Genomic DNA, 26,351 nt, shown 5'->3' with positions numbered 1-26,351 from the left:
AGCTTCAGCCAATTGGCTTCGGACAAGTAGGAAGGAGGGAGACACAGAGGCAGACAAGATGGCCGCGGCGTCTGCACAGGGCGGGAGGAGTGGTGGTGGCGGAGGCAGTAGTGGGGCCGGCGGTGGTCCCAACTGCGGGACGGGCAGTGGCCGCAGCGGCTTGTTGGACAAGGTGAGGAGCCGGTTCTTGGGGACGGACGAGAACTTGGGAGGCCCGGGTGGCGGCCAGCCCACCTTCCCATCCCCGCCCCCCTTTTCTTCTGTGGCTTCTCAGCGGGTAGTCCTCATCTGGCCCACCCTCGGAACCCTGCCGGCGCTTGTAGGCGGGTGTCTCCATACCTCGCACCCCAGCTCTCCTCTTCAGGCCTTCTTTTTTCCTTGGTAGTGTGTATGGTCCTTAACGTTAGCCACCACACTTAGGATAATTTATTCCCAATTTCAATGCAGCCGACACTTCCTCGGAGGTGATTGGGGCCACAGTGAATGTGCCCATTTCATCGACGGGGAAAACAAGCCCAAGCCCGAAGGCATGAACGCAGCTAGCTATTCGAAGTCAGCAGTCCCCAAACCCTCCACCACGACCACCACAGTGGGTGCTGCTACAGATTCTAAGTGTTCCTTGACCTTTTGCTTATGGAAGTTTCTAGGCGTTTTATCATGAGAGTCCGAATACTGAGTTTACTGAGTATTTACTTACCTTACTGAGCTGACAGGAACCCTCTTAAGATTTCTTTATTTCTTTCTCCTTCTTCACCCCCCCCCCCCCCATTTTACTCCTCTGCCTGCAACCAAGTGCAGTAAGTGACTCGGATTCTGAGCTTGCTGCCTGCTCTGGGTACTGTTTCCCTCTCTGCCCATTCATTTTTTTTTTTTTTTTTTTTTTTAAACTGTGACCCTAGTAACAGGGCTTAAAGGAAAAGAAAAAAGGGGAAACCGTGCTCCTCGGTTGGCCCTTCTTGCCCTTTGCAGAGGATCTTGAAAGAAACAGTTGCATGGAGATGTAGGTCCTAGTACTGGTTCTTCCTCTAATTAGCTGTGTGACCTTGAAATATGCTTGTTCTCCCTGTGTCTATGGGCTCTTCTGTGAATGAGGGGCTTAGCCTAAAGTACACTTAGTCCCTTCCAGTTCTCTCATTGTAGGGTTCTGGGCCAGTTTCATGAGAAATGTTAAGCATGGGACCATTAATATAGTAAGTAGCATTTTTTGCTGTAATGGAAAGCAGCTTTCAGACACCCTGTGCCTAACGCATGATAGGGCCTAAGAAACAAATATGTGATCATATTGAGGGGTTCAGATCCAGGTCTTTGTGCTTCTGTTTTCAGGTGTCACTGGTTTTGAATCATATGGTTCTCACACTCTAACCATTTTTTTTTTTTAAGATTTTATTTATTTATTTGACAGAGAGAGATTACAAGTAGGCAGAGAGGCAGACAGAGAGAGGGGAGGAAGCAGGCTCCCTGCTGAGCAGAGAGCCCGATGCGGGACTGGATCCCAGGACCCTGAGATCATGACCTGAGCCGAAGGCAGCGGTTTAACCCACTGAGCCACCCAGGCGCCCCACACTCTAACCATTTTTAAGAGGAACGAGTTCTGGGGATTGGAATGGTTAAGTTGCTCCAAGACGTGAGAGTTTTGGGAATTGATGTTTATTTTCATACATAAACCCTGCCTTTCTGCTGGTGAGCATCTCACAGCCTTTGCTCATCCTGTCCCATTGACTGTTCTTGCTGTTCTCTCCGTTTGGATCATTACCAGCAAACATTTATCGGGGGCATTTTTTACTGAAGAGTATATGGTATCATTACATTATTGAAAGAACTTGGATCTGAGGATCATAAGATGCAGGGTTTGCTACTTTCAAACTGTATGAAGACTGGCAAGTCAGTTAAGCTTAACTTCCATCTGAAATCGTATGGTTTTGGGGAGAACCAAATGAGGTCATATACAAGAATGATCTCTGTAACACATGTTGCATACACATGGGCAATGGCAGAGGAAAAAAGTCAAGAATCCTACTGTCCGAAAGTACTCAGTATAGCTGACTAGGAAGAGGAACCCCAAATATTAAAAGTATTTGGTGTATTCAGATGTGTGCTTTTTACAAAAAGGAGAAAGAGAGTGATTCCTCAGAACTAATTGATAAGGAGGTGAGACCTCACATCTGAGGGTGGACCTGGGACCTTATTTTGGGAGAAAAGGATGGTATACTAGGTGAGAATGTCCTTGAGCAGATGGTGCTTGATATTTCAGGTAGTGAGTTGACTGGATTGCTCTGTAAGAGACCTGTAGTGACATGAGGGTGGAATCAGATTGAAGAGGGCATGGAGTAGGAAGCTGTTGAGGCTATATGAAGTGGTTTTCAGAAAATTAGTTTGGAGAGCTAGAAATTAAAAGCTTTCGAATAAGACCTTATACCGTACTAGTGTGTAGCATTTATTATAAAAAGAAAGACAAGTTTGAATTCTAATATAGCTTGTTAAAATCCACATGGCCTTGGATAGGTTACATGATACTACTGAACTTAAATTTCCTTATGTAAATAACGTAGGTTCCCGTATGTATTGTGGGCTTGTTGTAAACATTGTACAGTATTGGGTAAGCATTCTTTGTGAACAGCTATAAAAATAGAATGGCCAGGCCATGAGAACCCTAATTTGAGTAGCAGCAATAGATAAAAGGCCTTAAAAAAGAGCACTTGACAGAGTTAACCAAGAAGTGAGGGTCATAGAGGATAGAAAATAAGATCTTGTTAGGTGATTTTTCTCGGGAAATTTCATTTCAGCCTTACATCAAGTTGTTCCTCCTCTGAATTCTCTAGCATTTATTGCACGTGGGAATTAAGCTGTCACTTAATATGACATACTGTCTTATATTTTCCTACCAATTTGTATTTGTCCAGTTTCCCCTGAAAGGTCCTTATAGTTCTCTGAGACAACCAACACAGAATAAGTACTTGCTTCATTAAATTTAGCAGACAAAAAACCCCTCAGATCTGCCTCCTCAGTCTTCAGAAATTGCCTTAGAGAATGATGCTTTTAATTGTCTGAAAACTGAAGGAAGGTACGGTGGAAGAGAAGATGGAGAAAATATTATTCTCAGGGGAGCAGGATCTGAATGAATAGAGAAGCTTTTTTGCTCTGCAGGACTGAGAGCCTGTTACCTTATAATCTCTTTAATTTTATTTGTCTTGATTTTTTGGAGGGTCTTTGTTTCCTGCAGCTGTAATTTCACTTGTCATAAGAAATGTAATAACAAGATGTAAATGTGCTTCACTGTGCTTCTAGCTTTCCCTAAGCAGATGTGAATTTCTGCTCCTATGAAACTGACTTTGAGAACAAAGCAGTTCTAGTTTCCTGATCTTAAAAATAGGTATGCAAATGCAATCTTCCGACCTCCGTCACAGAATAACTTAGATCATTGCAGTAAGTTATTTTGCCCAGAATACATCAAAGCATTTTCTTTTACCTAACAGGCTATAAAGAAAATTGCTTGCTTAATTGTTTTAGCTATTATAATTGACAGGTGGTATTAAACCATGCTTTCCAGAACTATATCCAAGTCTTTTTAACCTTGTACATGGATTTCTGTCCCCTGGCTGGATTAGTTTAGGCTACTAAAATTGTTTTGCTATGAAAATGCAGTGTTAAACTGTGTTTTTAGAAGCTGTATTCAGACCCTTTTAACTTCATACCTGTTTAACTTCATTTCTGTCTCCTGGCTGGACTGTCATCCTGATGGTAAAACAGGTTTTTTATTTTAATAGTTGAGGACACAGGCTCTGGAGCCAGCCTATCTGCTTGGCTTTGAATCCTGGCTGTGCCACTTAGCAGATATGTATTCTTAGACAATTTAATAAATTTTTTGTGTCTCGTTTTGTTCATCTATAAGTGGGAATATATTATTTACCTTAAAATGTGTCTAGCACTATGAGTAGCACATAGTAAGCACTTAACAAAAAATATATGTAGCTACTACTAACTAGCCGGTTACTCTGGTCTTCAGCTTCCTTAGATACATATTTTTTCCTGACATCATATAAAGATATCAGACTCTGTTGGGGTTTTAGTTAAAAATGCAGATTTCTGGACCTCGTCCCAGACCTGAATCAGATTCTCTGGAGGTGGGACATGGACAGCTGTATGTTTTTACACATAGCTATTTATTTATTTCTTTCCTCTACATTTTTGACAGTTACTTCCAGGTTGAGAATTATCTTAGATTACTTTTTAAATCCCTTCTGGTTCTAGTATATGTGCTGCCGAAGCGAGCACTCCCTTCTGGTTCTAATACAGTAAGAGTTTTTTGTTTATTTTTACTTGGTTTATAACTGTTCTGCTTAATCAATAGTGGTTTCTCTAAAATGTTTATAGTGAGATTTTGAAATTGATCTGTTCCAGCCTCCTCATTTTATAGACATGACACAGTTGAAGAGGGGAAGATGAAGCAACTTGTTCAAGATGAGACATTGAGTTAGTTGCAGTTCCAGAACCTGGTTTCCCAGTTTTTAATCCAGTGCTCTTGCCTCTCATACTGGAGCGGGCCCTGTGCTAAATACTGCAGTAGTGGAAAGACCATCTGTTTTGAGGTTGGAAAACCTAGATTCAAGTCTTGGGTTTATCACCCATCAACCATGTGTCCTTAGACAAGTCATGTATCTCCTTTTGGCTTCTTCAGTGGTAGTTTAGCTTGCCAGATTTCTGATATGATATACCTGAACCCTTACCCACCCTTGACCAAAGATGAACAGTTTTATGACATTGCTGTGGTTTGTGTGTGTGTACGTGTTTAAGGAAACAAGGTGCTTGCTTTTAAACATTGTTTTGCAAACGAAACTTTAATAACATCTCAAAACTCATGTTTTGCTACATCAAAATTAAAAACTCATGTCAAAGGACACTATTAAGAAAGTGAAAAGATAGTCCATAGACTGAGAAAATATTTGAAAACATATTTCTGATCAATGTCTAATTTCTAGACTATATAGAGAATCTTAACAACCATAATAAAAAGACTAACTAAAAAAAAATTTTTTTTTTAAAAGATTTTATTTATTTATTCGACAGAGAGAGATCACAAGTAGGCAGAGAGAGAGAGGAGGAAGCAGGCTCCCCGCTGAGCAGAGAGCCCGATGTGGGACTCGATCCCAGGACCCTGAGATCATGACTTGCGCCAAAGGCAGCGGCTTAACCCACTGAGCCACCCAGGCGCCCAAAAAAAATTTTTTTTTAAATAGGCTTTATGCTTAGCATAAAGCCCCCAGTGCAGGGGCTTGAATTCAGAACCCTAAGATCAAGACCTGAGTTGAGATCAAGAGTCAGATGCTTAATCGATTGAGTCACCCGGGTACCCCAAGACAAACTAATTTTTAAAAGAATAAAGGATTTGAATGACATTTTTCCATACGAAGATACACAAATGGCCAATAGACCCATGAAAAGATGCTCAGCATCATTTGTCATTGGAAAAATGTAAATCAAAACCACAGTGAGATACCGCTGGGATGGCTATAATAATAATTTTAAAAAGAAAAGAGAAATAACCATTTTTGGTGAGGATGTAGAGAAATTGGAACCCTCCTGCATTTCTGGTGGGAATGTAAAATGATGCAGCCCCCTTGGAAAAATAGTTTATTAGTTCCTCAGAAGGTTAAACATAGAATTACCATATGACTTAGTATATTTCACTCTTGGATATAAACATAAGAGAATTGAAAATTTATGTCTATACATAAAAACTTGTACACAAATGATCATAGCAGTATCATTCACAATAACCAAAAGGTAGAAGCAACCCATGTGCCCACAAAGTAAATTAGTGGTTGCTGGGGCAACCAAGGGGATTGGGAATGACTGCTTATGGTTATGGGGTTTGTTTTTAGGGTGATGAAAATATTCTAGAATTAATGGTGATGGTTTTACAACCTTGTGAGCATAATAAAAACCACTGAGTTACACATTTTTAAATGGTAAGTTTTATGGTGTGTGAATTACATCTCAGTTTTAACTCATTCCTTTTTTTCTTTACAGTGTTTATGGAGTAACCTCTAAAGTTTCAAATTATTATTACTATTTTCTTAACCAGTCATTCACAATTATGTAACAGTGATATCACAGATGTTAACAGTCTCCATCTGCCACATCCCTTTTTAGCTGTTGCCTGCTCCATTTCTCTGCTCTGATCTCTGTTTTGTCAAATTTCAGTAATAGTTTTTTGTATTACTTGAACTTTCAGTAGTATTTGACTCATTGATCACTTCTTTCTTGAATTTGTGTGTGTGTGTGTCTTCTAAGAAGATCATTTGCTTCTGGTTTTCCTCCTCCTTCATTGCCTCTGCCTTTACTGTCACTATTTTGTTTTCTCATGACCTGTAAATACTGGCAAGCCCCTTTCCTCTATACTCATCCCTAGGAAATACCAGTGTCCTGGCTTAAATATCATCTGTAAATTGATGATTTCCATATTTGAACTTTCAACCTGGTTCTGTCCTTTGAACCTCAGACTTATATGTCCAACCACCTACTTGCCATGTCCACATGGATATCTAATAGTAGGTATATTAGACTTAAATAGCCAGAACCAGTCTACTTAACCTCGTTTCTCTGGTGTTGCCACTAATGTTCATGCTCATAATTAACACATGGTAATTATTAACCTCCAGCTTAACTCCAGTGATAAATGTAGCTGTTAATAAGCCACTAGTAAGTAATTTTCTTTGCAGTATTTCTTGGTCATTTTTATTAAAAAAATAGGTTGAGGGGCACCTGGGTGGCTCACTTGGTTGGGTGACTTCCTTTAGCTCGGGTCATGATCCCGGAATCCCGGGATCGAGTCCTGCATCAGGCTCCCAACTCTGTGGGGAGTCTGCTTCTCTTGACCTTTTCTGTTCTCATGCTCTCTCTCACTCGCTCTCCCCCAATTAAATAAATAAAATCTTTAAAAAAATAAAAATAAATTTAAAAAATTTAAAAATAGATTGAAAATTAAGTATGTTACCAAGAGCTATAATCTCTTTTTGAGATATTGTGGTATTTCTGAGTTGGGATCTAAATTTGGTGATAGTGCCCATTCTTAAGACAGATATTATTTTCTCCCCAGGTCGAACATTTTTTTCTTATTTTGAATGTGTGCATATGGCTTTAGGGATCCATATTTCCAACTCAAATAGTAATCTTACCTTTTGAGTCTAACATCAGTTTTTTTTTTTTTTAAAGATTTCATTTATTTATTTGATAGAGAGAGATCACAAGTAGATGGAGAGGCAGGTAGAGAGAGAGAGAGAGAGAGAGAGGTGGAAGCAGGCTCCCTGCTGAGCAGAGAGCCCGATGTGGGACTCGATCCCAGGACCCTGAGATCATGACCTGAGCTGAAGGCAGCAGCTTAACCCACTGAGCCACCCAGGCGCCCAGTTTTTTTTTTTTTTTAAAGATTTTATTTATTTACTTGAGAGAGAGACAGTGAGAGAGAGCATGAACGAGGAGAAGGTCAGAGAGAGAAGCAGACTCGCCATGGAGCTGGGAGTCCGATGCGGGACTCGATCCCAGGACTCCAGGATCATGACCTGAGCCGAAGGCAGTCGTCCAACCAACTGAGCCACCCAGGCGTCCCCTAACATCAGTTTTTATATTCTTATTTTGGTTTAGAAAATTCTGAAATATCTCAATATAACTACAGAGTTTAAACGTCTCAGACTCAGCATATACAAATGTGTATTTCTCCTTTGTGCATCTATGTAGCTTTTCTTGGAAAATGACATGATGGCTCAGCTATCTAAGCCTGAATTTTTTTTTATCCCTTTGCTGCTGCTCTTATTCAGCCCGTGCATCTAAATCAGTCCCTATCTGATGTATTTATCTCCATCATTACTCCCCTCTAGACCATCTACCAAGTTGCCACTAAAAATGACTTTAAAAAACAAAACATAAATTTGATTGTGTTGTTTCTCTGTCAGCTTAAAATATTCTCTATTGCTTGTCTCAGAATAAAGTCCAAGCCCCTTAACATAGTAAGATTATCTAGGATATATTCCTCTGTCAAGTGCCTCATCTCTTATTACTTTTCCTCTTTGCAGCTTATATCCCCTTTCTAAACTAGGAGAGACCTTTCAAAGAAGGGAGAGAGAAAGTGTGTTAGTTTTTCTTAGAGCTATACTTAAGGCTCTTTCTGAGTCAGAGCAGGGTCCTGGTGGCACTGCTTATCTCTTCAGTTTCAGATTGAATCTTTTGAGTCTTACTGCCCTTTGTCAGCAAAGAAACTTTATGAAGCAATTCATTGAAGTCTTTATCACTGCATAACTTCTGTTTTCACATTCATTAAAATAACAAAATAGAAGTGTTCATCCTGTTATTTCATACCCAGGGCAGTTTTGTATTACTGGACATGCCTTTAATGACCAAGTACTTTGTCCTTTTTTGCCGTTAAGGCCAGAAGATGCATGGGCAACAGGAAAAGCCTGTAATCTTCAAATCATTTAACTCAGAAAATGTCTTCCTGCACTATTTACATAAGCTCAAGATCTGGATTGTGTTTAATATTCTTCCAAAGTCCTTAGAAGGTAGAGTTCTTACTACCATATCTGCAGTGAAATGTCTTCGTAGAACTTAATATTCATATCTGCAGCAGAGACTTGTAACTGAAATGAGTCTTTAACTGAAATGAGTCTTTGTCATGTTCTGTCAAAGCTATCAAATGTGTATGTTCTATGAATTGGTCAGCCATCTAGGTCTGTCAACAGGTATGCTGGTCTGATAAAGTGTTTTTCTCTCTTATGTTGGTACTGACAGGGAGGTGATCTCTTTAAACTAGGACTTTCTGAGCTATATTTTTAGTTAAATTGCAGTTGCTTTTAAAGGGAGAAAAATGGAGAATTCAAATCTGTTCTGTGGGTTTCGTTTGCATATTCAAGATTAAAATCTTTTTAAGATTTTTTTATGTTATTATAACATTAAATAAGAATCAGGATACTTTGTATGGCTATCACTTCAGGGATTTGTGTCTTTTTCTTCTGGTTTTTTTTTTTTTTTTTTTTTTTGATGACTAAGAATCCCTTGTCTTATATTTTGTGGGAAGCAGTGTCAAAGTGAGAAAGAGAATGGGTTTTGAAATCAAGAAAACTCGGTTGAGTCCTGGCATTACCCCTGCCTTGCTATCACTTTGTGCAAATCTTTTAAACCCTTAGTGTCATCTGTAAAAGCAGTTCAAGCTGCTTTATCAAAAATACCATAGATTGGGTAGCTTAAGCAACAGTTATTTCTCATGCTTCTGGAGCCTGGGAAGTCTGTGATCAGGGTGCCATCATGGTTGGGTTCTGATAAGGGCCCTTCTGCTATTTGTGGACACCCTTCTTGTATCCTCACATGGTAGGAAGTAGAGCGGAAGCAAGCTCTCCTGCCTCTTTTTTTAAGGGCACTAATACCTCTCATGAAAGCTCTACCCTCATGACCCAGTTGCTTCCCAAAGGCCCACCTCCTAATAATATCTACATTGAAATTACAATTTCAACATCTGAACTTTAGGGGAGACATAAATGTTTGTCCATAGCGGATGGCAGTTGTTCTTAATAGGCTTTTCATAAAGATTAAACAAGATGGTGTATAGAAAACATTTAGCTTAATACATAGGACACGTTATGCACTCAGTAAGTTATAGCTATGGTTATACCTCCCTTTAGTTCTCTGGACAAGAACTGAGTGAGAATATTTCAGCCATGTATACATTTGTTAAGTTTAAACTAAAAGTTAACGTTTTAGAAATCTTTTCCTTCTCTTTTTTCTTTATAAGAGTTCAGACATCTTTTTAGTAAGTAGCTCTTAATGCTATATTATGTCCTGTTTCTGTATAACGTCCCTGATTCTGAGAACATAAAAATGTTACTGAGGGAGATGTTTTGTAAATCCAGCTAACCAGATGCAGTGTATTAGTCTTACATAATTAATAGCAACAACAGTAGCTAATTTTTTTAATAAGTACTTGTTGCTCACTAGGCATTTTACTGTGTCTTAAAATTACCATAATTAATCCTCAGACTAATGTGTGAAATAGATATCTTTATCATCTTCATTTTACAATTGAGCAAACTAAGGCCGTAGAAAGATTAAATTATTTGCCCTGTATCATCCATTAAATGGAGAAGTGAGAAAACACAAGTAGTTGGACTCCAAAACTGTGGTTTCTAACCACTATGTTGTGCTCCTTTGCATAATAAGGGCTCACCTTTTTGGGTGAAGAAAGAGTGCATTTGCCTACATCTGTTTATAGTTTGTCGGAATTCAGTTAGCTTCTGGTTTGAATTATAGCACATCTTTGAGAGTAATGCCACAAACAGAATCTTCCTTGGGATTGAGTTCAGAAATGAAGACAAGTTAAAAATAAATTTCTATCATTGAAGAAGGGACAGTTTTATGGTGAGCCCTGTATTTGTAACTTAGCCCTAGGTAATTTTGTTGCTTTCTCTAACTGGCTGTGTGACACTTAATATCCCTGAATGCTAGTTTTCTAATTTGAAAGACATTGGTTTCCAGATTGAGGATCTGCTTACAGCCTAGCAGTAATAGTGGCAGTTTAATAGTGAATGTGAATTGACCTGCAGAAGGGCAGCATCTTGAAATTTTAGATACATGACATAAAGAACTTCGTGTGAGTTCTTCCAGAAGGGAAAAAGCATTGAATGAAGGATCAGGAATGAGAATGGCTTTAGGAATCCCACAAACTGTTGAGACAATGGAATACAACTTTAAAATTTTTGAAGAGAACTTATTTCTCTTATTTAAGTGTGAGGGTAGAATAAAAAGACATTCTCAGATGTGCAGTCCCAAAATTTATTTCCCATGTGCATTCTTCAAGGAAGCTCCTAGAGGATGTGCTCACAAGATCAAGGGAATAGTAAACCAAGAAAAGAGTAAAACATGGCGTCTAAGAAAAGTAGGTTCAGCCCACGAGAAGGTAAAGGGAAATAGTAAATAGTTAATAGTAAAGGGAAATTCCAGGGTGACAACTGTATAGCAGGCCTGGAAAGCAGTCCACGCAGGTCAGAGCAGGTCAGGAGGCTCCAAGACCAATCTCTCTAAAAAGATGAAAATCACAGAATGCTGAATACTTTTGCACATATTAAGAGGGGATTAAACAATTAAACAATTGCAAGAGAATTCAAAACTATACTGGTGACAAATACATTGATTAAAAACAACCACCAAAACAACAGTAGCTTCAAGGAAAACAAAACCTATCAGGAAAGAAAAAGTAATCCAAGTATACTACATGATTCATTTGTGAATAGCATTTATAATCACAATGTACCGTTTGAATAGCGATCTAGCCAAAATTAAGCTATTATAGAAGACACAATCACCAGTGATCTGCTATGACTGTATTAAAAATGTGGTGGAGGAGGAACAGGAAAAATTAATGTGAGTGTGGCAGGGATGAAATGGATACATTTCCTTTTTTATGGTGAGAAGTCCATAGATTTAATGTCAAAAACTGAAAAATTAAGAAATAGCAATGTAAACATTTTTTAATAGAGATGAATATATTTTAAAAAATCAGAAGGAGATCAGAGTAGTGTCTCTTTTGGGGAATGGGATTGACAATAGCAATGGTCTTAAAGTCAGTATCTGTGATTGTTAATTAGGCCCAGTATACACATATCTGTAATATGCAGGCGGGAATGTGGGAAAGAGGAACTGTGTGAAGTTACAGCATCTGCTCTGTCTTAATTGGCAATATGCCTGTATCAGGGATCCCCAAGACTATGTTCAGTGATTCACTAGAAGGACTCAACAGGACTCAGTGTATAGTTGTACTCATGGACAAGGTTTATTTCAGCAAAGGAAAAAGATGCATAGGATGGAAGTCTGGAAGAAACCAAGTGCAAGATTCCAAGAGTCTTCTCCCAGTGGAGTCCCATAAGTTGTGCTTAATTCCTCTGGCAGCAGTGCTCTGACAGTACATGTGGAGTGTTGTCTGCCAAGGAAGCTCATTAGAAACCCAGTGCCCAGATTTTTTTACTGGGAGCTGGTTTAGTATGCACCTTCTGCCTAACCTGTGCCCAAATGCCAGACTCCTAGAGAGAGAAAAAAAACTGGTGTTTAGCATAAACCACTTTATTTATACAAACGGTTTAGATCACTTAGGGAAAGTTTTTTTTATCAGCATAGGAGACTGTTTACCAGCCTTTCTAACTCTCGGGAGGGATGGTAGTCTCATGCCTAAATTACCTCTTTTTTGCACAGAACCTTTCTTCGTAATTTATCCTGTGAGGTCCCACATGAAAGAAGCCAACCTTGGCTGTGCCTTTTTATTACTAAAGGAAAGCAATTTGCACTTATGGTTGAAGAAGTTAAGAGTGGGAGAAAAAAGTTTCTGAAATGCCCCAAATAGCAGTAGAGAGAAAATAGAAGAGTAGCATACATTTTAGTTGATGAGCAGTTTTAAGAATTACAGAAAGTAAATCAGAAAAATAAGTGCCTGATGTCCACCCTCCTGCTCTTTTCCGGAAGTCTCTATACTATAGCAGAGATGCTGTTTCCTCTAAAATAGGCTAAAGGTTTTTTCACGCACCCAAAATGGATTGCCTACTGGTTTGAAATTTTTATCAAATATGGTATTTGTTTACTTGATATAAAAAATTAAGAGTTGAGCATTATGATCTATAAAAGATAGGTTTATTAGAGTATTTGTAGTACCCTGTCACTTAAACTATGTTCATGTAATTTGCATTTGAGAACATTTTTACTATATAAAATATTCACGTGTTTAAAAATTTAAAAGGCATTCTTTTTAATCAAATAAAATTGAAAGTGGTTTGAAGAAAATAAAAATCAAAAAAGCCATACATTGATAAGTCAGTCCCACCCATGTACCTGGACCATCTCAGGATACCTGGGTGCACCAGTTTGTTTAACCATTCCTCTGTAGTTGAGTATTTGAGTTACTTTTTTACTATTAAAAGCACTGCTGCAGTGAGTAGGCTTGTATATTAGTCAGTGTGCATGCAGATACGGAAAAATTCCCAGAAGTGGAATCCAAGGTGCTGAATTGTCTTTGTATGTGTTGTACCATTTTGAATTTCTACCAACAACATGTGAGACAATCACTTGATTCTGTACCTCTGTAGATGATGGAAATTGGAAAGGGATTTGTCCAAAGTCATATAACTGACTGGGGCTTGATTTTTAATTCAGAATATTCTTTCCAACAGACTACACTGGATTTGCTGTTTCCTGTGGTTAAGACATGCTGGTGAAATACAAAAGTTGTTAGCTGACATTTTGTTAGTGTCTGAAAGTTCATGGATGTAAATTGTCTTAAGTTTTGTGGTCATAGAATGAAAGGATGAACAAGTGGAGCTTTTTTCCTTGTTCCCACATTTGGGTAAAATGAGAATGGAATATGTGGGTTCACACTGTAGTCTCTGTAGCCTAGGTAAATGTTTGGTTTGGGGCTTGTAGATTTAACTTTCCGGCATGGATACTGGCAAAATCATATGAGTACCACCTGATTCTAGTGACTTAGTCTCCTTCAACTTCATTTTTAAGTGTTTGTCTTTTAGCTGTCTAGCATCAGAGGACAAGGAGTAAATATACATATACTTGAAGATACTCTGTTAAGTAAAAATTCAACCAAGTAGTTTTTTTTTTTTTTAAAGATTTTATTTATTTATTTGACAGAGAAAGAGATCACAAGTAGGCAGAGAGGCAGGCAGAGAGAGGAGGAAGCAGGCCCCCCGCTGAGCAGAGAGCCCCATGCAGGGCTCGATCCCAGGACCCTGGGACCATGACCTGAGTTGAAGGCGGAAGGCTTTAACCCACTGAGCCACCCAGGTGCCCCAACTAAGTAGTTTTTAAAGATCTAATTGGCTTGGGGCGCCTGGGTGGCTCAGTGGTTAAAGCCTCTGCCTTCGGCTCAGGTCATGATCCCAGGGTCCTGGGATCGAGCCCTGCATGGGGCTCTCTGCTCAGCGGGGGGCCTGCTTCCTCCTCTCTCTGCCTGCCTCTCTGCCTACTTGTGATCTCTTTCTCTGTCAAATAAATAAATAAAATCTTAAAAAAAAAATCTAATTGGCTTTAATAATAGATTCCTGAATCGGGCAGCATCCCATCTAGCAGGTAGAGGGAAGCTCCAAAAGGCTACAGAAATGGAAAGATTTTTAAAGCTGGCGAGGGAGTGGAAAAAAGGAAATTATTAGTGAAGAAGCCATTGTTTTAAGGTGAAGGAGCCTGGAGCGCCTGGGTGGCTCAGTGGGTTGAGCCACTGCCTTCGGCTTGGGTCATGATCCCAGGCTACTGGGATCGAGCTCCGCATAGGGCTCTCTGCTCAGCGGGGAGCCTGCTTCCTTCTCTCTCTCTCTCTGCCTGCTTGTGATCTCTCTCTGTCAAATAAATAAATAAAAATCTTTAAAAAAAGAGAAAAAAAAAAAGGTGAAGGAGCCTATTGGTTTCCTAGTGCTGACCAGGAATTTCTTCTGTTGACTGGTTAAAAGGCATATTTCTTGGGGGTTAAAACTGCCCTTAGGTTAGGTACTAGGTCGTAGTTTACTGACGTGAGGTCTTAACCTAAGTGACCCCATTTTGTGCCTGGGATGGGGGGGAAGCATTTAAACACTCTTAAGGAAGTAGTTCGTTTTACTTTCAGTAAGCTCCTATGCCTCTTGATTCACAACTTTTCTATTTTACAGTGGAAGATTGATGATAAACCTGTAAAAATTGACAAGTGGGATGGATCAGCTGTGAAGAATTCTTTGGATGATTCTGCCAAAAAGGTATTTTATTGAGGTTGGGAGTCTGTTAGCGTATATATAGCTTATGACATGTCTGCAAGATCTTTTTTTCTGAGACTTGGAATGGCTGTAGTTGTTAGTTTAAGGAATTGAGCCATAAAGCAGTTTCTGAAATCCTTACAGTCAGTAAATGTGAGGAACATGTGTTAAAATATTAGCTACCTCAAGCTTCTGTCAAATTTAATTTTTGAATTCCAGAAAGCTGGTAATAAATTGTTTTTTAAGGTTACTTGGCCTAGAGCTAAGAGGGTTGAGGGAATATAGGAAATTCATTCATGATTGGACATCTCTCTATTTAAAAAGGGAAGAGGGGAACCTGGGTGGCTCACTCTGTTGAACATCTGACTCTTCATTTTGGCTTAGGTTGTGATCTCAGGATTGTGAGATTGAGCCTCACGTCAGGCTCTGCACTGGGCATTGAGCCTACTTAAGATTCTCTCTTTCTCTCTGCCCCATCCCCTTTCTCTCTCTATTTTATTTATTTATTTATTTATTTATTTAAAATTTTTTAGATTTATTTTCAGCGTAACAGTATTCATCGTTTTTGCACCACACCCAGTGCTCCATGCAATCCGCGCCCTCTCCAATACCCACCACCTGGTTCCCCCAACCTCCCACCCCCCACCCTTTTCAAAACCCTCAGATTGTTTTTCAGAGTCCATAGTCTCTCATGGTTCACCTCCCCTTCCAGTTTCCCTCAACTCCTTTCTCCTCTCCATCTCCCCTTGTCCTCCATGCTATTTGTTATGCTTCACAAATAAGTGAAACCATATGATAATTGACTCTCTCTGCTTGACTTATTTCACTCAGCATAATCTCTTCCAGTCCCGTCCATGTTGCTACAAAAGTTGGGTATTCATCCTTTCTGATGGAGGCATAATACTCCATAGTGTATATGGACCACATCTTCCTTATCCATTCGTCCGTTGAAGGGCATCTTGGTTCTTTCCACACTTTGGCGACTGTGGCCATTGCTGCTATAAACATTGGGGTACAGATGGCCCATCTTTTCACGACATCTGTATCTTTGGGGTAAATACCCAGTAGTGCAATTGCAGGGTAATAGGGAAGCTCTATTTTTAATTTCTTGAGGAATCTCCACACTGTTCTCCAAAGTGGCTGCACCAACTTGCATTCCCACCAACAGTGTAAGAGGGTTCCCCTTTCTCCACATCCCCTCCAACACATGTTGTTTCCTGTCTTGCTAATTTTGGCCATTCTGACTTGTGTAAGGTGGTATCTCTATGTGGTTTTAATTTGAATCTCCCTGATGGCTAGTGATGATGAACTCCTCAAACTCAACACACACAAAACAGACAATCATATAAAAAAATGGGCCGAAGATATGAACAGACACTTCTCCAATGAAGACATACAAATGGCTCTCAGACACATGAAAAAAATGTTCATCATCAGTAGCCATCAGGGAGATTCAAATTAAAACCACATTGAGATAATTTATTTATTTTTTAAATTTTATTTATTTCACAGAAAGAGTGCACAAGCGGAGGGAGAGGGAGAAGTAGGGAGCCCGGGACTTGATCCCAGGACCTGGGATCATGAACTGAGCTGAAGGCAGACACTTAACCACTGAGCCACTCAGGCGTCCCCCCTTCTCTCTTTAAAAGAAAAATGCAGGGGGAACTTTTAGCTTCCTCCCAGGGAAAAAGTTGAGGATTAAAAAAATGATGAGAAGTTGATGAACTTTTTCTCTGGGGTCACTGAGAATAGCTTGAGTCTTCTTTTGCTTGAAGTGGTAAAATCCTGATTGGAGAGAGCTGTTGGTAATTATATGATAATACAACTTTTATCATGGAAGTTAAGAATAAAAGCACATACTAGGAAGGAAGAAGTCCTGTGAGCTTGATTCCTTGTTCTTTTTACTAGGTACTTCTGGAAAAGTACAAGTATGTGGAGAATTTTGGTCTGATTGACGGTCGCCTCACCATCTGTACCATCTCCTGTTTCTTTGCCATAGTGGCTTTGATTTGGGATTATATGCACCCCTTTCCAGAATCTAAGCCTGTTTTGGCTTTGTGTGTCATATCATATCCTTTATTTATGCTCAGGTTTGTTTTCTAGTGACTGTTTACTAAAATCTCTACTGATAATTCTCCCCACTCTCTACAAAAAAAAATAAACTTTGATTCTAGGGCCCGCTAGTGTTAGAATTTAACATTATGAGCTATGAGCCTCTGTAACTTTAGTTAGTGATTATCATTGATATTTGAGATTTAATGTGGTTATTTTATCTTTAATTCTGTTTAGTTATTGTAGAGATGATTATAATCCAAGTGTGAGTGCCTAAGAGCAAAACACCCATTATAGTGAGACCCAGTTCTCATTTCTAGCCTACCACATTCCCATTAGACCTACTGCTTCAAGAAACTCATTGCAGGATAGTAGGGAAGGATCAGATTTTGGAGATTCAGGGTTCCCTGAAGCTGAAGGGCTAGACTGAGAATTACTGAGTATGAGATAGAGGTGTGGTTTGTGTAACATGGAATTAAATCCTATTCTGGAGCTATGGGTTTGAAATCCAAGCTGTTTTTGTGATCTTATGATAATAAGAACTTAACTTACTAGAGACTGAATGCTGCTCTGTTACAAATAGGGGCAATGCACATTCAGAATTAAAAATATTAAATGAGACATTTCATAATGTTTGGTTTTATAATCTGTCAGATTCTTTCCTTTCCCCTCTCCTTTTACAATATTAGTAGAATCATGTTTGTTACCTATCCACCTTGATTATTTCTCAAAAAGCTAAATGCAAAGAACTTCTTACACTGTCACTGTAATTATAAAAATTCCACTTGTTCATAGTAACAGTTTTCTTGTGGTGCCTACCACCTCCTCCCTAAGTCAATCTGGACATACTGAATTTTTCTTTGTAACTTAAAATATATTGGATGTCTTTTCATGTTGGAATATATAGGGCTGCCTTATTAATATCCACACAGTATTTTTGAGTGTCTGCTATGTGCCAGCACTGTACTAATTTAAAACAAATCATTTTGGTAGGCAGTTTACTTTTCTTAACAATGCTGCCACTACCTGAAATATTTCTAAGAAATGTGCTTTGGGGATTTTTCTTCTATCAAGCCATTTAATAAAGCAGGTCCTGATTAAAAATGGTATTATCCAAATTGATCCCAAATCATAGCCCCAGAATTGGCACCTTCACTCCCTTTGGTAATCAGATAAATCATCCCAGTATGAATTTTTTCACCATTAAGGCAGTTCCAAAGACGATGCTGTAAGTTCTAGAGGCAGTTACCAAAGGAGTTCCAAAAAGTTTAAACTGTGAGGGCAACATTATTACAAATATATGGCTTCTAAGAGAACTACCATGATGAAACTTCATTTGTTTGGTGTTTAAAGCAAAACATGCATGATCTTGCTATTTTTATAATCATCTTAGTTTTACATATATTGGTAATGACTCTTCTGTGCTAGACACTAAAGATACACACACACACTTAAGGATGAAAAATGAAATAGCTAAATTTTCAGTGTTTTTATAGCAAGATGAAACTGTCTTCTCCAGGATTATCATTATGTAAGTTTTCATAGCCCTTGTCAGTTTGTGTTATTTCTTTTGTGTGTGTATGTGTTTTCTCCTTAACTTTATCTGAACCTATTTTGTGATGATGGGGATCCTGACGATTTATACCTCATATAAGGAGAAGAGCATCTTTCTTGTGGCCCACAGGAAAGATCCTACAGGAATGGATCCTGATGATATTTGGCAACTGTCCTCCAGTCTCAAGAGGTATGACTATCTTCATAGATCCTTAAATCCTACTGTTGGATTTTCTTTCAGAGTCGAGTCATTTTCAGCAACAGACAATTTTATGCTTACTCCATGCAGATCATAGTGCCAGTCATGTCAAACTAACTAAGGGGTATGAATGGTCCAGAATGTTTTTCCTAGCATTATACTTCTGAGATTGTATTATCACGGAAGTGCCCTCAAGATAAACTGTGGGAGAAAGAACTTTGGTGGAAGGAAGAAGAATAGGTCTCTTTCCCTCTGGCCAATAAACGGACCCAATTAGAATACAGAACTATGAAGGCCAAAGTTGTGAAGAGAGTTGTCATTGAAGAACCCTATTGCTTCTATGTCTTCTGTGATCTTGACTGCAGTCTCTGCAATCAGGAATATTTGCAGCAATGCACTTGGCAACTCAGAGAAGCACATTTCAGTGTTTCTGACCAGCTGTGAGTATAACTTTATGCAGGTGACACCTGAGGTCTTTTTAGGTATCCAGAGCTGGGTTTATCTTTCAGCTTATCTCTAGCTGTATGACTTCCTGTATATCATGGAAACTGTTTGAGCTTCAGTCAAAACTGGGTCAAGAATGACTCCGAGGGTTTTTGGGAAGATGCCAGCTTTTATATATGCCAAGTGTAAAAATAGCAAATGTCTGTGGAGCATTAACCATATACTGGGTATTATGCCAAGTGCATTATCTCATTCAACGTTAGAACAACCCATTTTGTAGATAAGAACACAGACCCAAAGGGTTTACTTAATTCTTCCAGGGTCCTAGACCCCAAAAGGGAAATCTAGTAGGTGTCCCAGCCCACATCTGAGTTCAGACGTCATACTCTTCGTTCCTATCCTGAAAACACATGGGATAGGTCCTAGCACATAGTAGGCTCTTAAATTACAAGTATAGTTAATGCATATACAAAGGTAAGCATAGCATCAACACCAAAGAGCTTCTCTCATTACCAGCTTGTGGAGATGCCTTTGAGGAGGAGCAAAATGTCCTTCCAGCTGAGTTCTGGCAGGGCTCCCACCTGCCTTTTGACCTCAGAGGTCATAAATCTGTACCTTGTGCCAGGCTCCTAAATATAGAGTTGCAGAATTCTAGACCCTAGCAACATCTTGATTTCTTTATTTTCATTCATACATTCCATTTCATTCATATGTGCATTCAAACACACAGTGTATTTTTTAAAAGATTTTTATTTATTCATTTGAGAGAGAGCATGAGCTGGGAGAAGAGGCAGAGGAGGAGGGAAAAGCAACTCCCCACTGAGCAGGGAGCCCAACATGGGCTTAATCCCAGGACCCTGGGATTGCGAACTGAGCCAAAGGCAAACATTCAACCGGCTGAGCCACTGAGGCACCCTTACACAGTGTATTATTTTTTAACAGCCTTATTGAGATACAAGTCACATACCATACATACACTTAAAGTATACAGGTCAGTAATCTAGTGTGTTTACAGATAATGCAGACATCACAACAGCCAACATAGAACATTTTCATCATCTCAAAAAGAAGCCTTGTACTCTTTAGCTATCTTCTTCCTATCCATGATCTCCCACCCCATTCCTTTAGTCTTAAAGTCGCCATTGTTCTGCTTTCCATCTCTATAGATTCTCTGTTCTGGACATTTCATGTGAGTGGAATCCTAGACTATATGGTCTTTTGTGATTGGCTTCCTTGGCTTAACATAATGTTTCCAAGTTTCATTCACGTTATGGCATGTATCAGTATTTATGCCAAATATTCCATTACATGGCTATACCACATTTTGTTTAGCCATTTATTAGTTGATGGACATTTGAGTCATTTCCACTTTTGGCTATTGTGAATAATGTTGCTATAAATAATCACATACAAGTTTTTGTGTGGACATATGTTTTCATTTCTCAGGTAATGTCCTAGGAGAAGAATTGGGGGTCATATGGTAACCCCCTTGGTTTTTTCCTTAGATTTATTTATTTGAGAAAGGGAGAGAACATGCATGCACACAAGCAGGGGGAGAGGGGCAGGGACAGAGGGAGAGGGAGAGAGAATGTCAGGCAGACTCTGAGCCAAGTGTAGAGCCTGATGCAGGGTTCTGTCTCACGACCCTGAGATCATGATCGATCTGAGCCCAGATCAAGAGTTGGCTGCTTAACTGACTCAGCCATCTCAGCGTCGCATATGGTAACTCTTTTTAATTGTTTGAGGAATTGCCAGACTGTTTTCCAAAACAGCTGCACCATTTTCAGTCCCCTAGCAGTGTACAAGGATTCTGATTTTTCCTCATTCTTGCTGATTTTTTACCAGCTGCCATGTTGTTATTTCCTGTAGTGAGGAAATATGCCACCCCTGTTCCTTCTCATTGCAGTTAAATACGGATTCACTTCCCTTTCCTTGAAGATAGCTCCTGGCTCATTTGGCACTCTCTCTAGCAGAGCTCCTTTTGGAAGTCTTGGTGACTTTATTATCCAAATAGATGATGGGTTCCGGTTCTCTGGCTTCTCTTCTGATCGTTTTGTTTTCTACGATGTCTTTAACACTTATTTCCTGGACATATCCTAGACTTGGCTGATAACTAATTACCTTCAATAATTTCAGTTTTGAGTATCCCGCTTTCTGATTCCTCTTTTTCTGGTTCTCTTGTCCCATTGGTTCTTCAGCCCCAGTGCCATCCTTGATTCATTGAGAGTCCCAACTTTTTCATTGTCCCTTTTCTCCTTCATTGTCTCAGTTCTCCCTTACCCAATTTATATTCCATGACATTTCTGTAGTTTAGTTACTCTCACTGTCCTAGAGCATCTTTGATACCTTCTCCTCTCTCCTCAAACCTACCCTCCTCTCCCGTCTTTACTCTCAGCCTCTTTTTGTTGCTGAGATCGAAGCAGTCAGAAATCTCCCGTCATTACCTGCTTGCAGTGCTCTTCAGAGTATGTTTCTTCCTGAATTTCTGTCTGCTGCCTTTTGTCGATTTGTCTACTAGATTCTCTCTCTTCTCATTTACTTGATGTTTGCCTTTCTGCTGGATCATTCCTTGTGGCATGCAAACATGCTGTCATTTCTCCCAACTAAAGAAAATCCGTTTTGTTCCTCTTTTTCTCCTCAGATGGTCTTCTTCCTTTCTTTTTTTTAAAGATTTTATTTATTTGACAGATCACAAGTAGGCAGAGAGGCAGGCAGAGAGAGAGAGGAGGAAGCAGGCTCCCCGCTGAGCAGAGAGCCCGATGTGGGGCTCGATCCCAGGACCCTGGGATCATGACCTGAGCCGAAGGCAGAGGCTTTAACCCACTGAGCCACCCAGGCGCCCCGGATGGTCTTATTTCTCTATCCCTTTTTTCTCCTCTCACTATCTCTTGGATTTGCTTATCTTTATTTCTCTTTTCTCATCTTATTCAACAAGCATTTGATAGTGGATTACTTTCTCCTTGTTATACTTGTCTTTTTTTTAAACTAGGTTTCTAGGATACCATAATCTTCTAATTTTCTTTTTAGTCTTATTTGTGACGCCTCTAAATTTGAAATGCCACTAGTGCTTGTTACTAGTGCCTCTTCTCTATTACACTCACTAGGTGTAATCTTATCTAGAATTTCAAGAATTTCAAGACTTTAAAATACCATCTATATGATGAAGATCTCTGAATTTGTATTTTCATCCTAGACCTCTGTCCTCAACTCCCAGCTACATTCCAGTTTCCTGTTTGATGTCGGATCCTAATAAGCATTTCAAAATCCACACATTGAAAAATCTAACTCTGCTATCCCTCATCCAAACCTGCATTCCCCCCATGTTTCCCCATCTCAATAAATGGTACTTCCATCCTTCTAGTTACTCAGGCCAGAACTCAGTCATTTTGACTGCTCTCTCTCTCTCAGTCTTTCCAGTAGTCTTTCAGCAAATCCCATCAGCTCTGCTTTCTAAATATATCAGTCTGACCACTTCCATTTCTTCTGCTACCTCATCTCTCAATTAGGTTACTATAACAATGTCTTCATGGACCTCCACAGCTGCTCTCCCTGCTCATAGTCTATTTCCAGTACAGCAGCCAGAGTGATCTTTTTAGAATGGAAGGCATATCCTCTGCTCCAAACCATGTCACTCAGAAAAATCTAAATCCTAAGCCTGTCTTAGAAGTCCATACTCATCTTTTCCTCTGCAACCCCCACACATAGTGCACATACCTTCCTTATCTCCGTGGCTTCCTCCTCTCTAATTTCATTCTGTTCTTTAGACGTTCCAAGCATGTTCTTGCCCTAGGCCATTGCATTTGCTGTGAACTCTACTTGGATTATTCTTTTTTCAGATAGCTTGTTCTTCTCTGCTTTAGGGCTCTGCTCAAATAACTGCTTAGTGAAGCCTTTCCTGCCTACTATATTTAAAATATCATATTTTTTATTTTATTGCTGATTCTTTCATACACACTAAAGTAAAAGTCCCAAAAGGCAGAGTCTTGCCTCTTTGTTCACTGCTGTATAGCCTTAGCATATGAAACTACCTGACATGTAAAGTTAGGACTGAATGAATTTATAATTATTCTATAATATATTGTTAGATTTTTCTGAGAATATTTTAGATGTAATTATATGTTGTGTAATTGTATAGTAAGTTGTGTACTACATAATATAAAATAAATACTAACTAAAGTGCATCAGATCACAACTCATCAGATCATGTCCTACCATCAAAGCCATGGAACGGCCAGTGGAACTTGGCCTAAAAGTTCTGAGATTACTGTAAAATCAATTAATAGCTGCTGGCTGGAGTTTGAGAAAAATTTTGAGATGTTGAAAATAGTTTAAGGACTTCCACTCATAGCTTTCCAGGTTGGGAATAACTGGCTAGATAACAGTTTTGTTGTTGTTGTTGTTTTTTAGTATGGTTCACACAATGTTACAGTAATTTCAGTTGTACAACATAGTGATTTAGCAGCTCTATAGTTAGCTCACCATTAGTGTAGCTACTGTCTACACTATGCAATGTAGTGCTGTTACAGTACAGTGACTATACTCCCCATGCAGTGCTTTTTATCACTTTTTATCACTGAGTGACTTACTCATTCCATACCTGGAAGCCTGTATCTCCCACTCCCCTTTACCCACTTTGCCCGTCTCCCCAGCCACCCTCCCTCAGGCAACAGTCAGTTTGTTCTATGTATTTACAGGTCTGATTCTGCTTTTTGTTTGTTAATTCATTTTTTTTTTTATTCCACATATAAGTGAAATGATGTTATATTTCTCTTTCTCTGGCTTATTTAATTTAGCATAATACTTTCTAGATCCATCCATGTTCTCTGTCACAAATGACAAGATCTTGTCCTTTGGGACTGTGTAATATTCCATTGTGTATATACACCACACCTTCTTTATGCATTTATTGATGGACACAGTATCTGAGTTGACACTGCTTCCATATCTTGGCTGTTGTAAATAATGCTGCAGTAAATACAGGGGTGTATGTATCTTCAAATTAGTGTTTTCATTTTCTTTGGGTAAATACCAAGTAATGGAATTATTAGATCATATGGTATTTCTATTTTTAATTTTTTGAGGACCGTCCATATTGTTTTCCATTATAATTAGCTGCACCAATTTACATTCCTACCAACAGTCCAAAGTGTTCTTTTTCTCCACATCCTTACCAACACTTTTTATTTCTTAGACAATAATTTATTGAGCTATGATTTTTTGAGCGCTGGTTAATAATAGGCACTGTTTTAACATTGACGGTGATACTGAAAACTGGGTGGTAGTTTTCCTGTTTTAAACATGCAGAAACAGAGGCTTCAGCAGTTGCTTTCTCTAAAGGTAGTAACAGCTTGACAGTCCACTGAATGTGCCCTAATTAAATGGAGACAGAAACAAACAGGTCACAGTCAGGGGGAGGAACGTCATCCTGCCAGAGGTTGATTTTTATAAACCCTTTTGAATGTGTGGAGATAGCGAAGGTAGGTAAGGAATCTCGGGAATTCATGTAGTAAAAGATATTTCCGGCCTGAAGTATGGGTAGAACCTGAAACTTAATTGATTACAGGGAACATGGACTGAGCATCCTGGAATTGGTGAACATCTCTGGAAAACAAAGGTTCTTCATTTTTTCATAAGATTTGGTGCCAAGTGCCAAGCTAGGAATAGAAAAATAAATAAGACGGAATTCTTATCCTTAAGAATCTCTGAGTTTAATGAAGAACACAGATGCTTAAACATCTTCCAGTAGATAATTTGATTGACAGCATGGGAGCCTAGCATTAGACCTGGCATATGCTAGGTGTTCAGTATCTGAGTTGACAGTTGATGGTATGGTGACAGTTGATGGTGTATGACAAAGGAGAGACATCTGACCCATTTTTGGAAAGCTATCCCAGAAAAGTTTATGCCTTAATATTAACAAATGGGAACTAGTCAGGTGAGATTAGAGAGAAGTGTCTACTAGGAAGACCCTTCTAGCATAACAAGTTTAAGGTTCAGAGGTAGGAGGTGGGCCATATAATTTAACGGTCTATGACAAGGTAAAGGAGGTACACAGTAAGTAAGGCAGACATGGCAATACCTATGAATCAGAACTCATGTCTTTTTTTTTTTTTTTTTTTTTAAGATTTTACTTACTTATTTGACAGAGATCACAAGTAGGCAGAGAGGCAGGTGTGGGGGGGAAGCAGGCTCCCTCCTGAGCACAATGTGGGGCTCGATCCTAGGGTCCTAAGCTGAAGCTGAGCTGAAGACAGGCTTTAACCCACTGAGCCACCCAGGTGCCCCCAGAACTAATATCTTGAAGACAATTAGGAACCCTGGATTTTTTTTTTAAAGGATCAATCTGCATGTTACCTCTATCACCAGTAGCCACCTCAGCTCTGTTCTTCAAAAACACTTGATGCTCTAGTGTTACTTGTTGAATCTCTATGTTTGTTTTTTGATTTATTATCTTTGCTTAGGTTCGATGACAAATACACTTTGAAGTTGACCTTTATCAGTGGAAGAACAAAGCAGCAGCGAGAGGCCGAGTTCACCAAGTCCATTGCTAAGTTTTTTGACCACAGTGGGACACTGGTCATGGATGCATACGAGCCGGAAATATCCAGGCTTCATGACAGCCTTGCAACAGAAAGAAAAATAAAATAGCCAGGTCTAAAAGCAACCATCTTTGCTGGATCATGCTGAATTTCATGGTGAGGGAGAAGGAAACAGAACTTAAAATGGATAAAGTAAGATATGTTTAAAATGTCCCTATTTTGTCCTGAAATTTTAGTCCATTCCGGATAAATGGGATTTTCTAGTCCAGAGATGAGAAGTTGTAGCTCTGATATCTGCCTTTAGCCTTGGTCTGCTAATTGCATTGTTTTGATTTGCTTTTCTGGAAAAGCACTTTTGCTAGCAGCCATACAGACTTTGTCCTTCATACCTAGTAGTCCTTTATATTGTATAGCTTTGTGCCATGCAGCATTTAAAGACTCAGTTTTTAAAATTGTTAACCTGTTGCTGACTTTATTGTGTTAATTCCTATTTCAACAGCTATTTCCCATAATTCAGGATACAACTTCTTGTGTATGACAGTTTTCCTTCACACACCATTTTTGTGGGTGTGTATATATCTGACTTGGGGGGAATTGGGAAAAAAACACAGCTTTTTAATTTGTTTAAAACAGACCTTCTGTTACATTTTGTGCTCTTAACCAATTAAAGAAGCCAATGGCATTTTTAATTTTATATCGTCTATGTTTTCCACTAGTATATCCCTGTTGATTTGTTTGTGCCCTTTATTAACTGCCATTTTCTAAAATTTTTTTCAATAAAAGGAAAGAAGATGTGAAAAAATGGAGTCA

At 39.1% G+C, this 26,351-nt stretch overlaps 1 protein-coding gene across 1 annotated transcript; it reads left to right on the top strand.

The window, feature by feature from the left end:
* The first annotated feature begins 24 nt into the window (after window positions 1-24).
* Window positions 25-26,235, top strand: SPCS2 (signal peptidase complex subunit 2). Its single transcript, XM_032359587.1, has 5 exons — window positions 25-172; window positions 14,673-14,756; window positions 16,662-16,822; window positions 18,415-18,549; window positions 25,464-26,235. The coding sequence occupies exons 1-5, from the start codon at window positions 59-61 to the stop codon at window positions 25,648-25,650; spliced, it is 681 nt and encodes a 226-aa protein (XP_032215478.1). The 5' UTR covers window positions 25-58; the 3' UTR covers window positions 25,651-26,235.
* The last annotated feature ends 116 nt before the right edge of the window (window positions 26,236-26,351 follow it).

This window comes from Mustela erminea, chromosome 9 (genome assembly GCF_009829155.1).
Source record: "Mustela erminea isolate mMusErm1 chromosome 9, mMusErm1.Pri, whole genome shotgun sequence".
Classification (NCBI taxonomy): Eukaryota; Metazoa; Chordata; class Mammalia; order Carnivora; family Mustelidae; genus Mustela; species Mustela erminea.
Note: the sequence above shows the minus strand (reverse complement) of the source record. Positions and strands in the feature narration are given on the sequence as shown.

Bases quoted from the DNA above. Each gene is read 5' to 3' on its own strand.
- SPCS2 (XM_032359587.1), top strand. From the start codon at position 59: ATGGCCGCGGCGTCTGCACAGGGCGGGAGGAGTGGTGGTGGCGGAGGC. The intron at 173-14,672 runs GTGAGGAGCCGG...TCTATTTTACAG, and splicing joins GCAGCGGCTTGTTGGACAAG to TGGAAGATTGATGATAAACC. The intron at 18,550-25,463 runs GTATGACTATCT...ATCTTTGCTTAG, and splicing joins CTGTCCTCCAGTCTCAAGAG to GTTCGATGACAAATACACTT.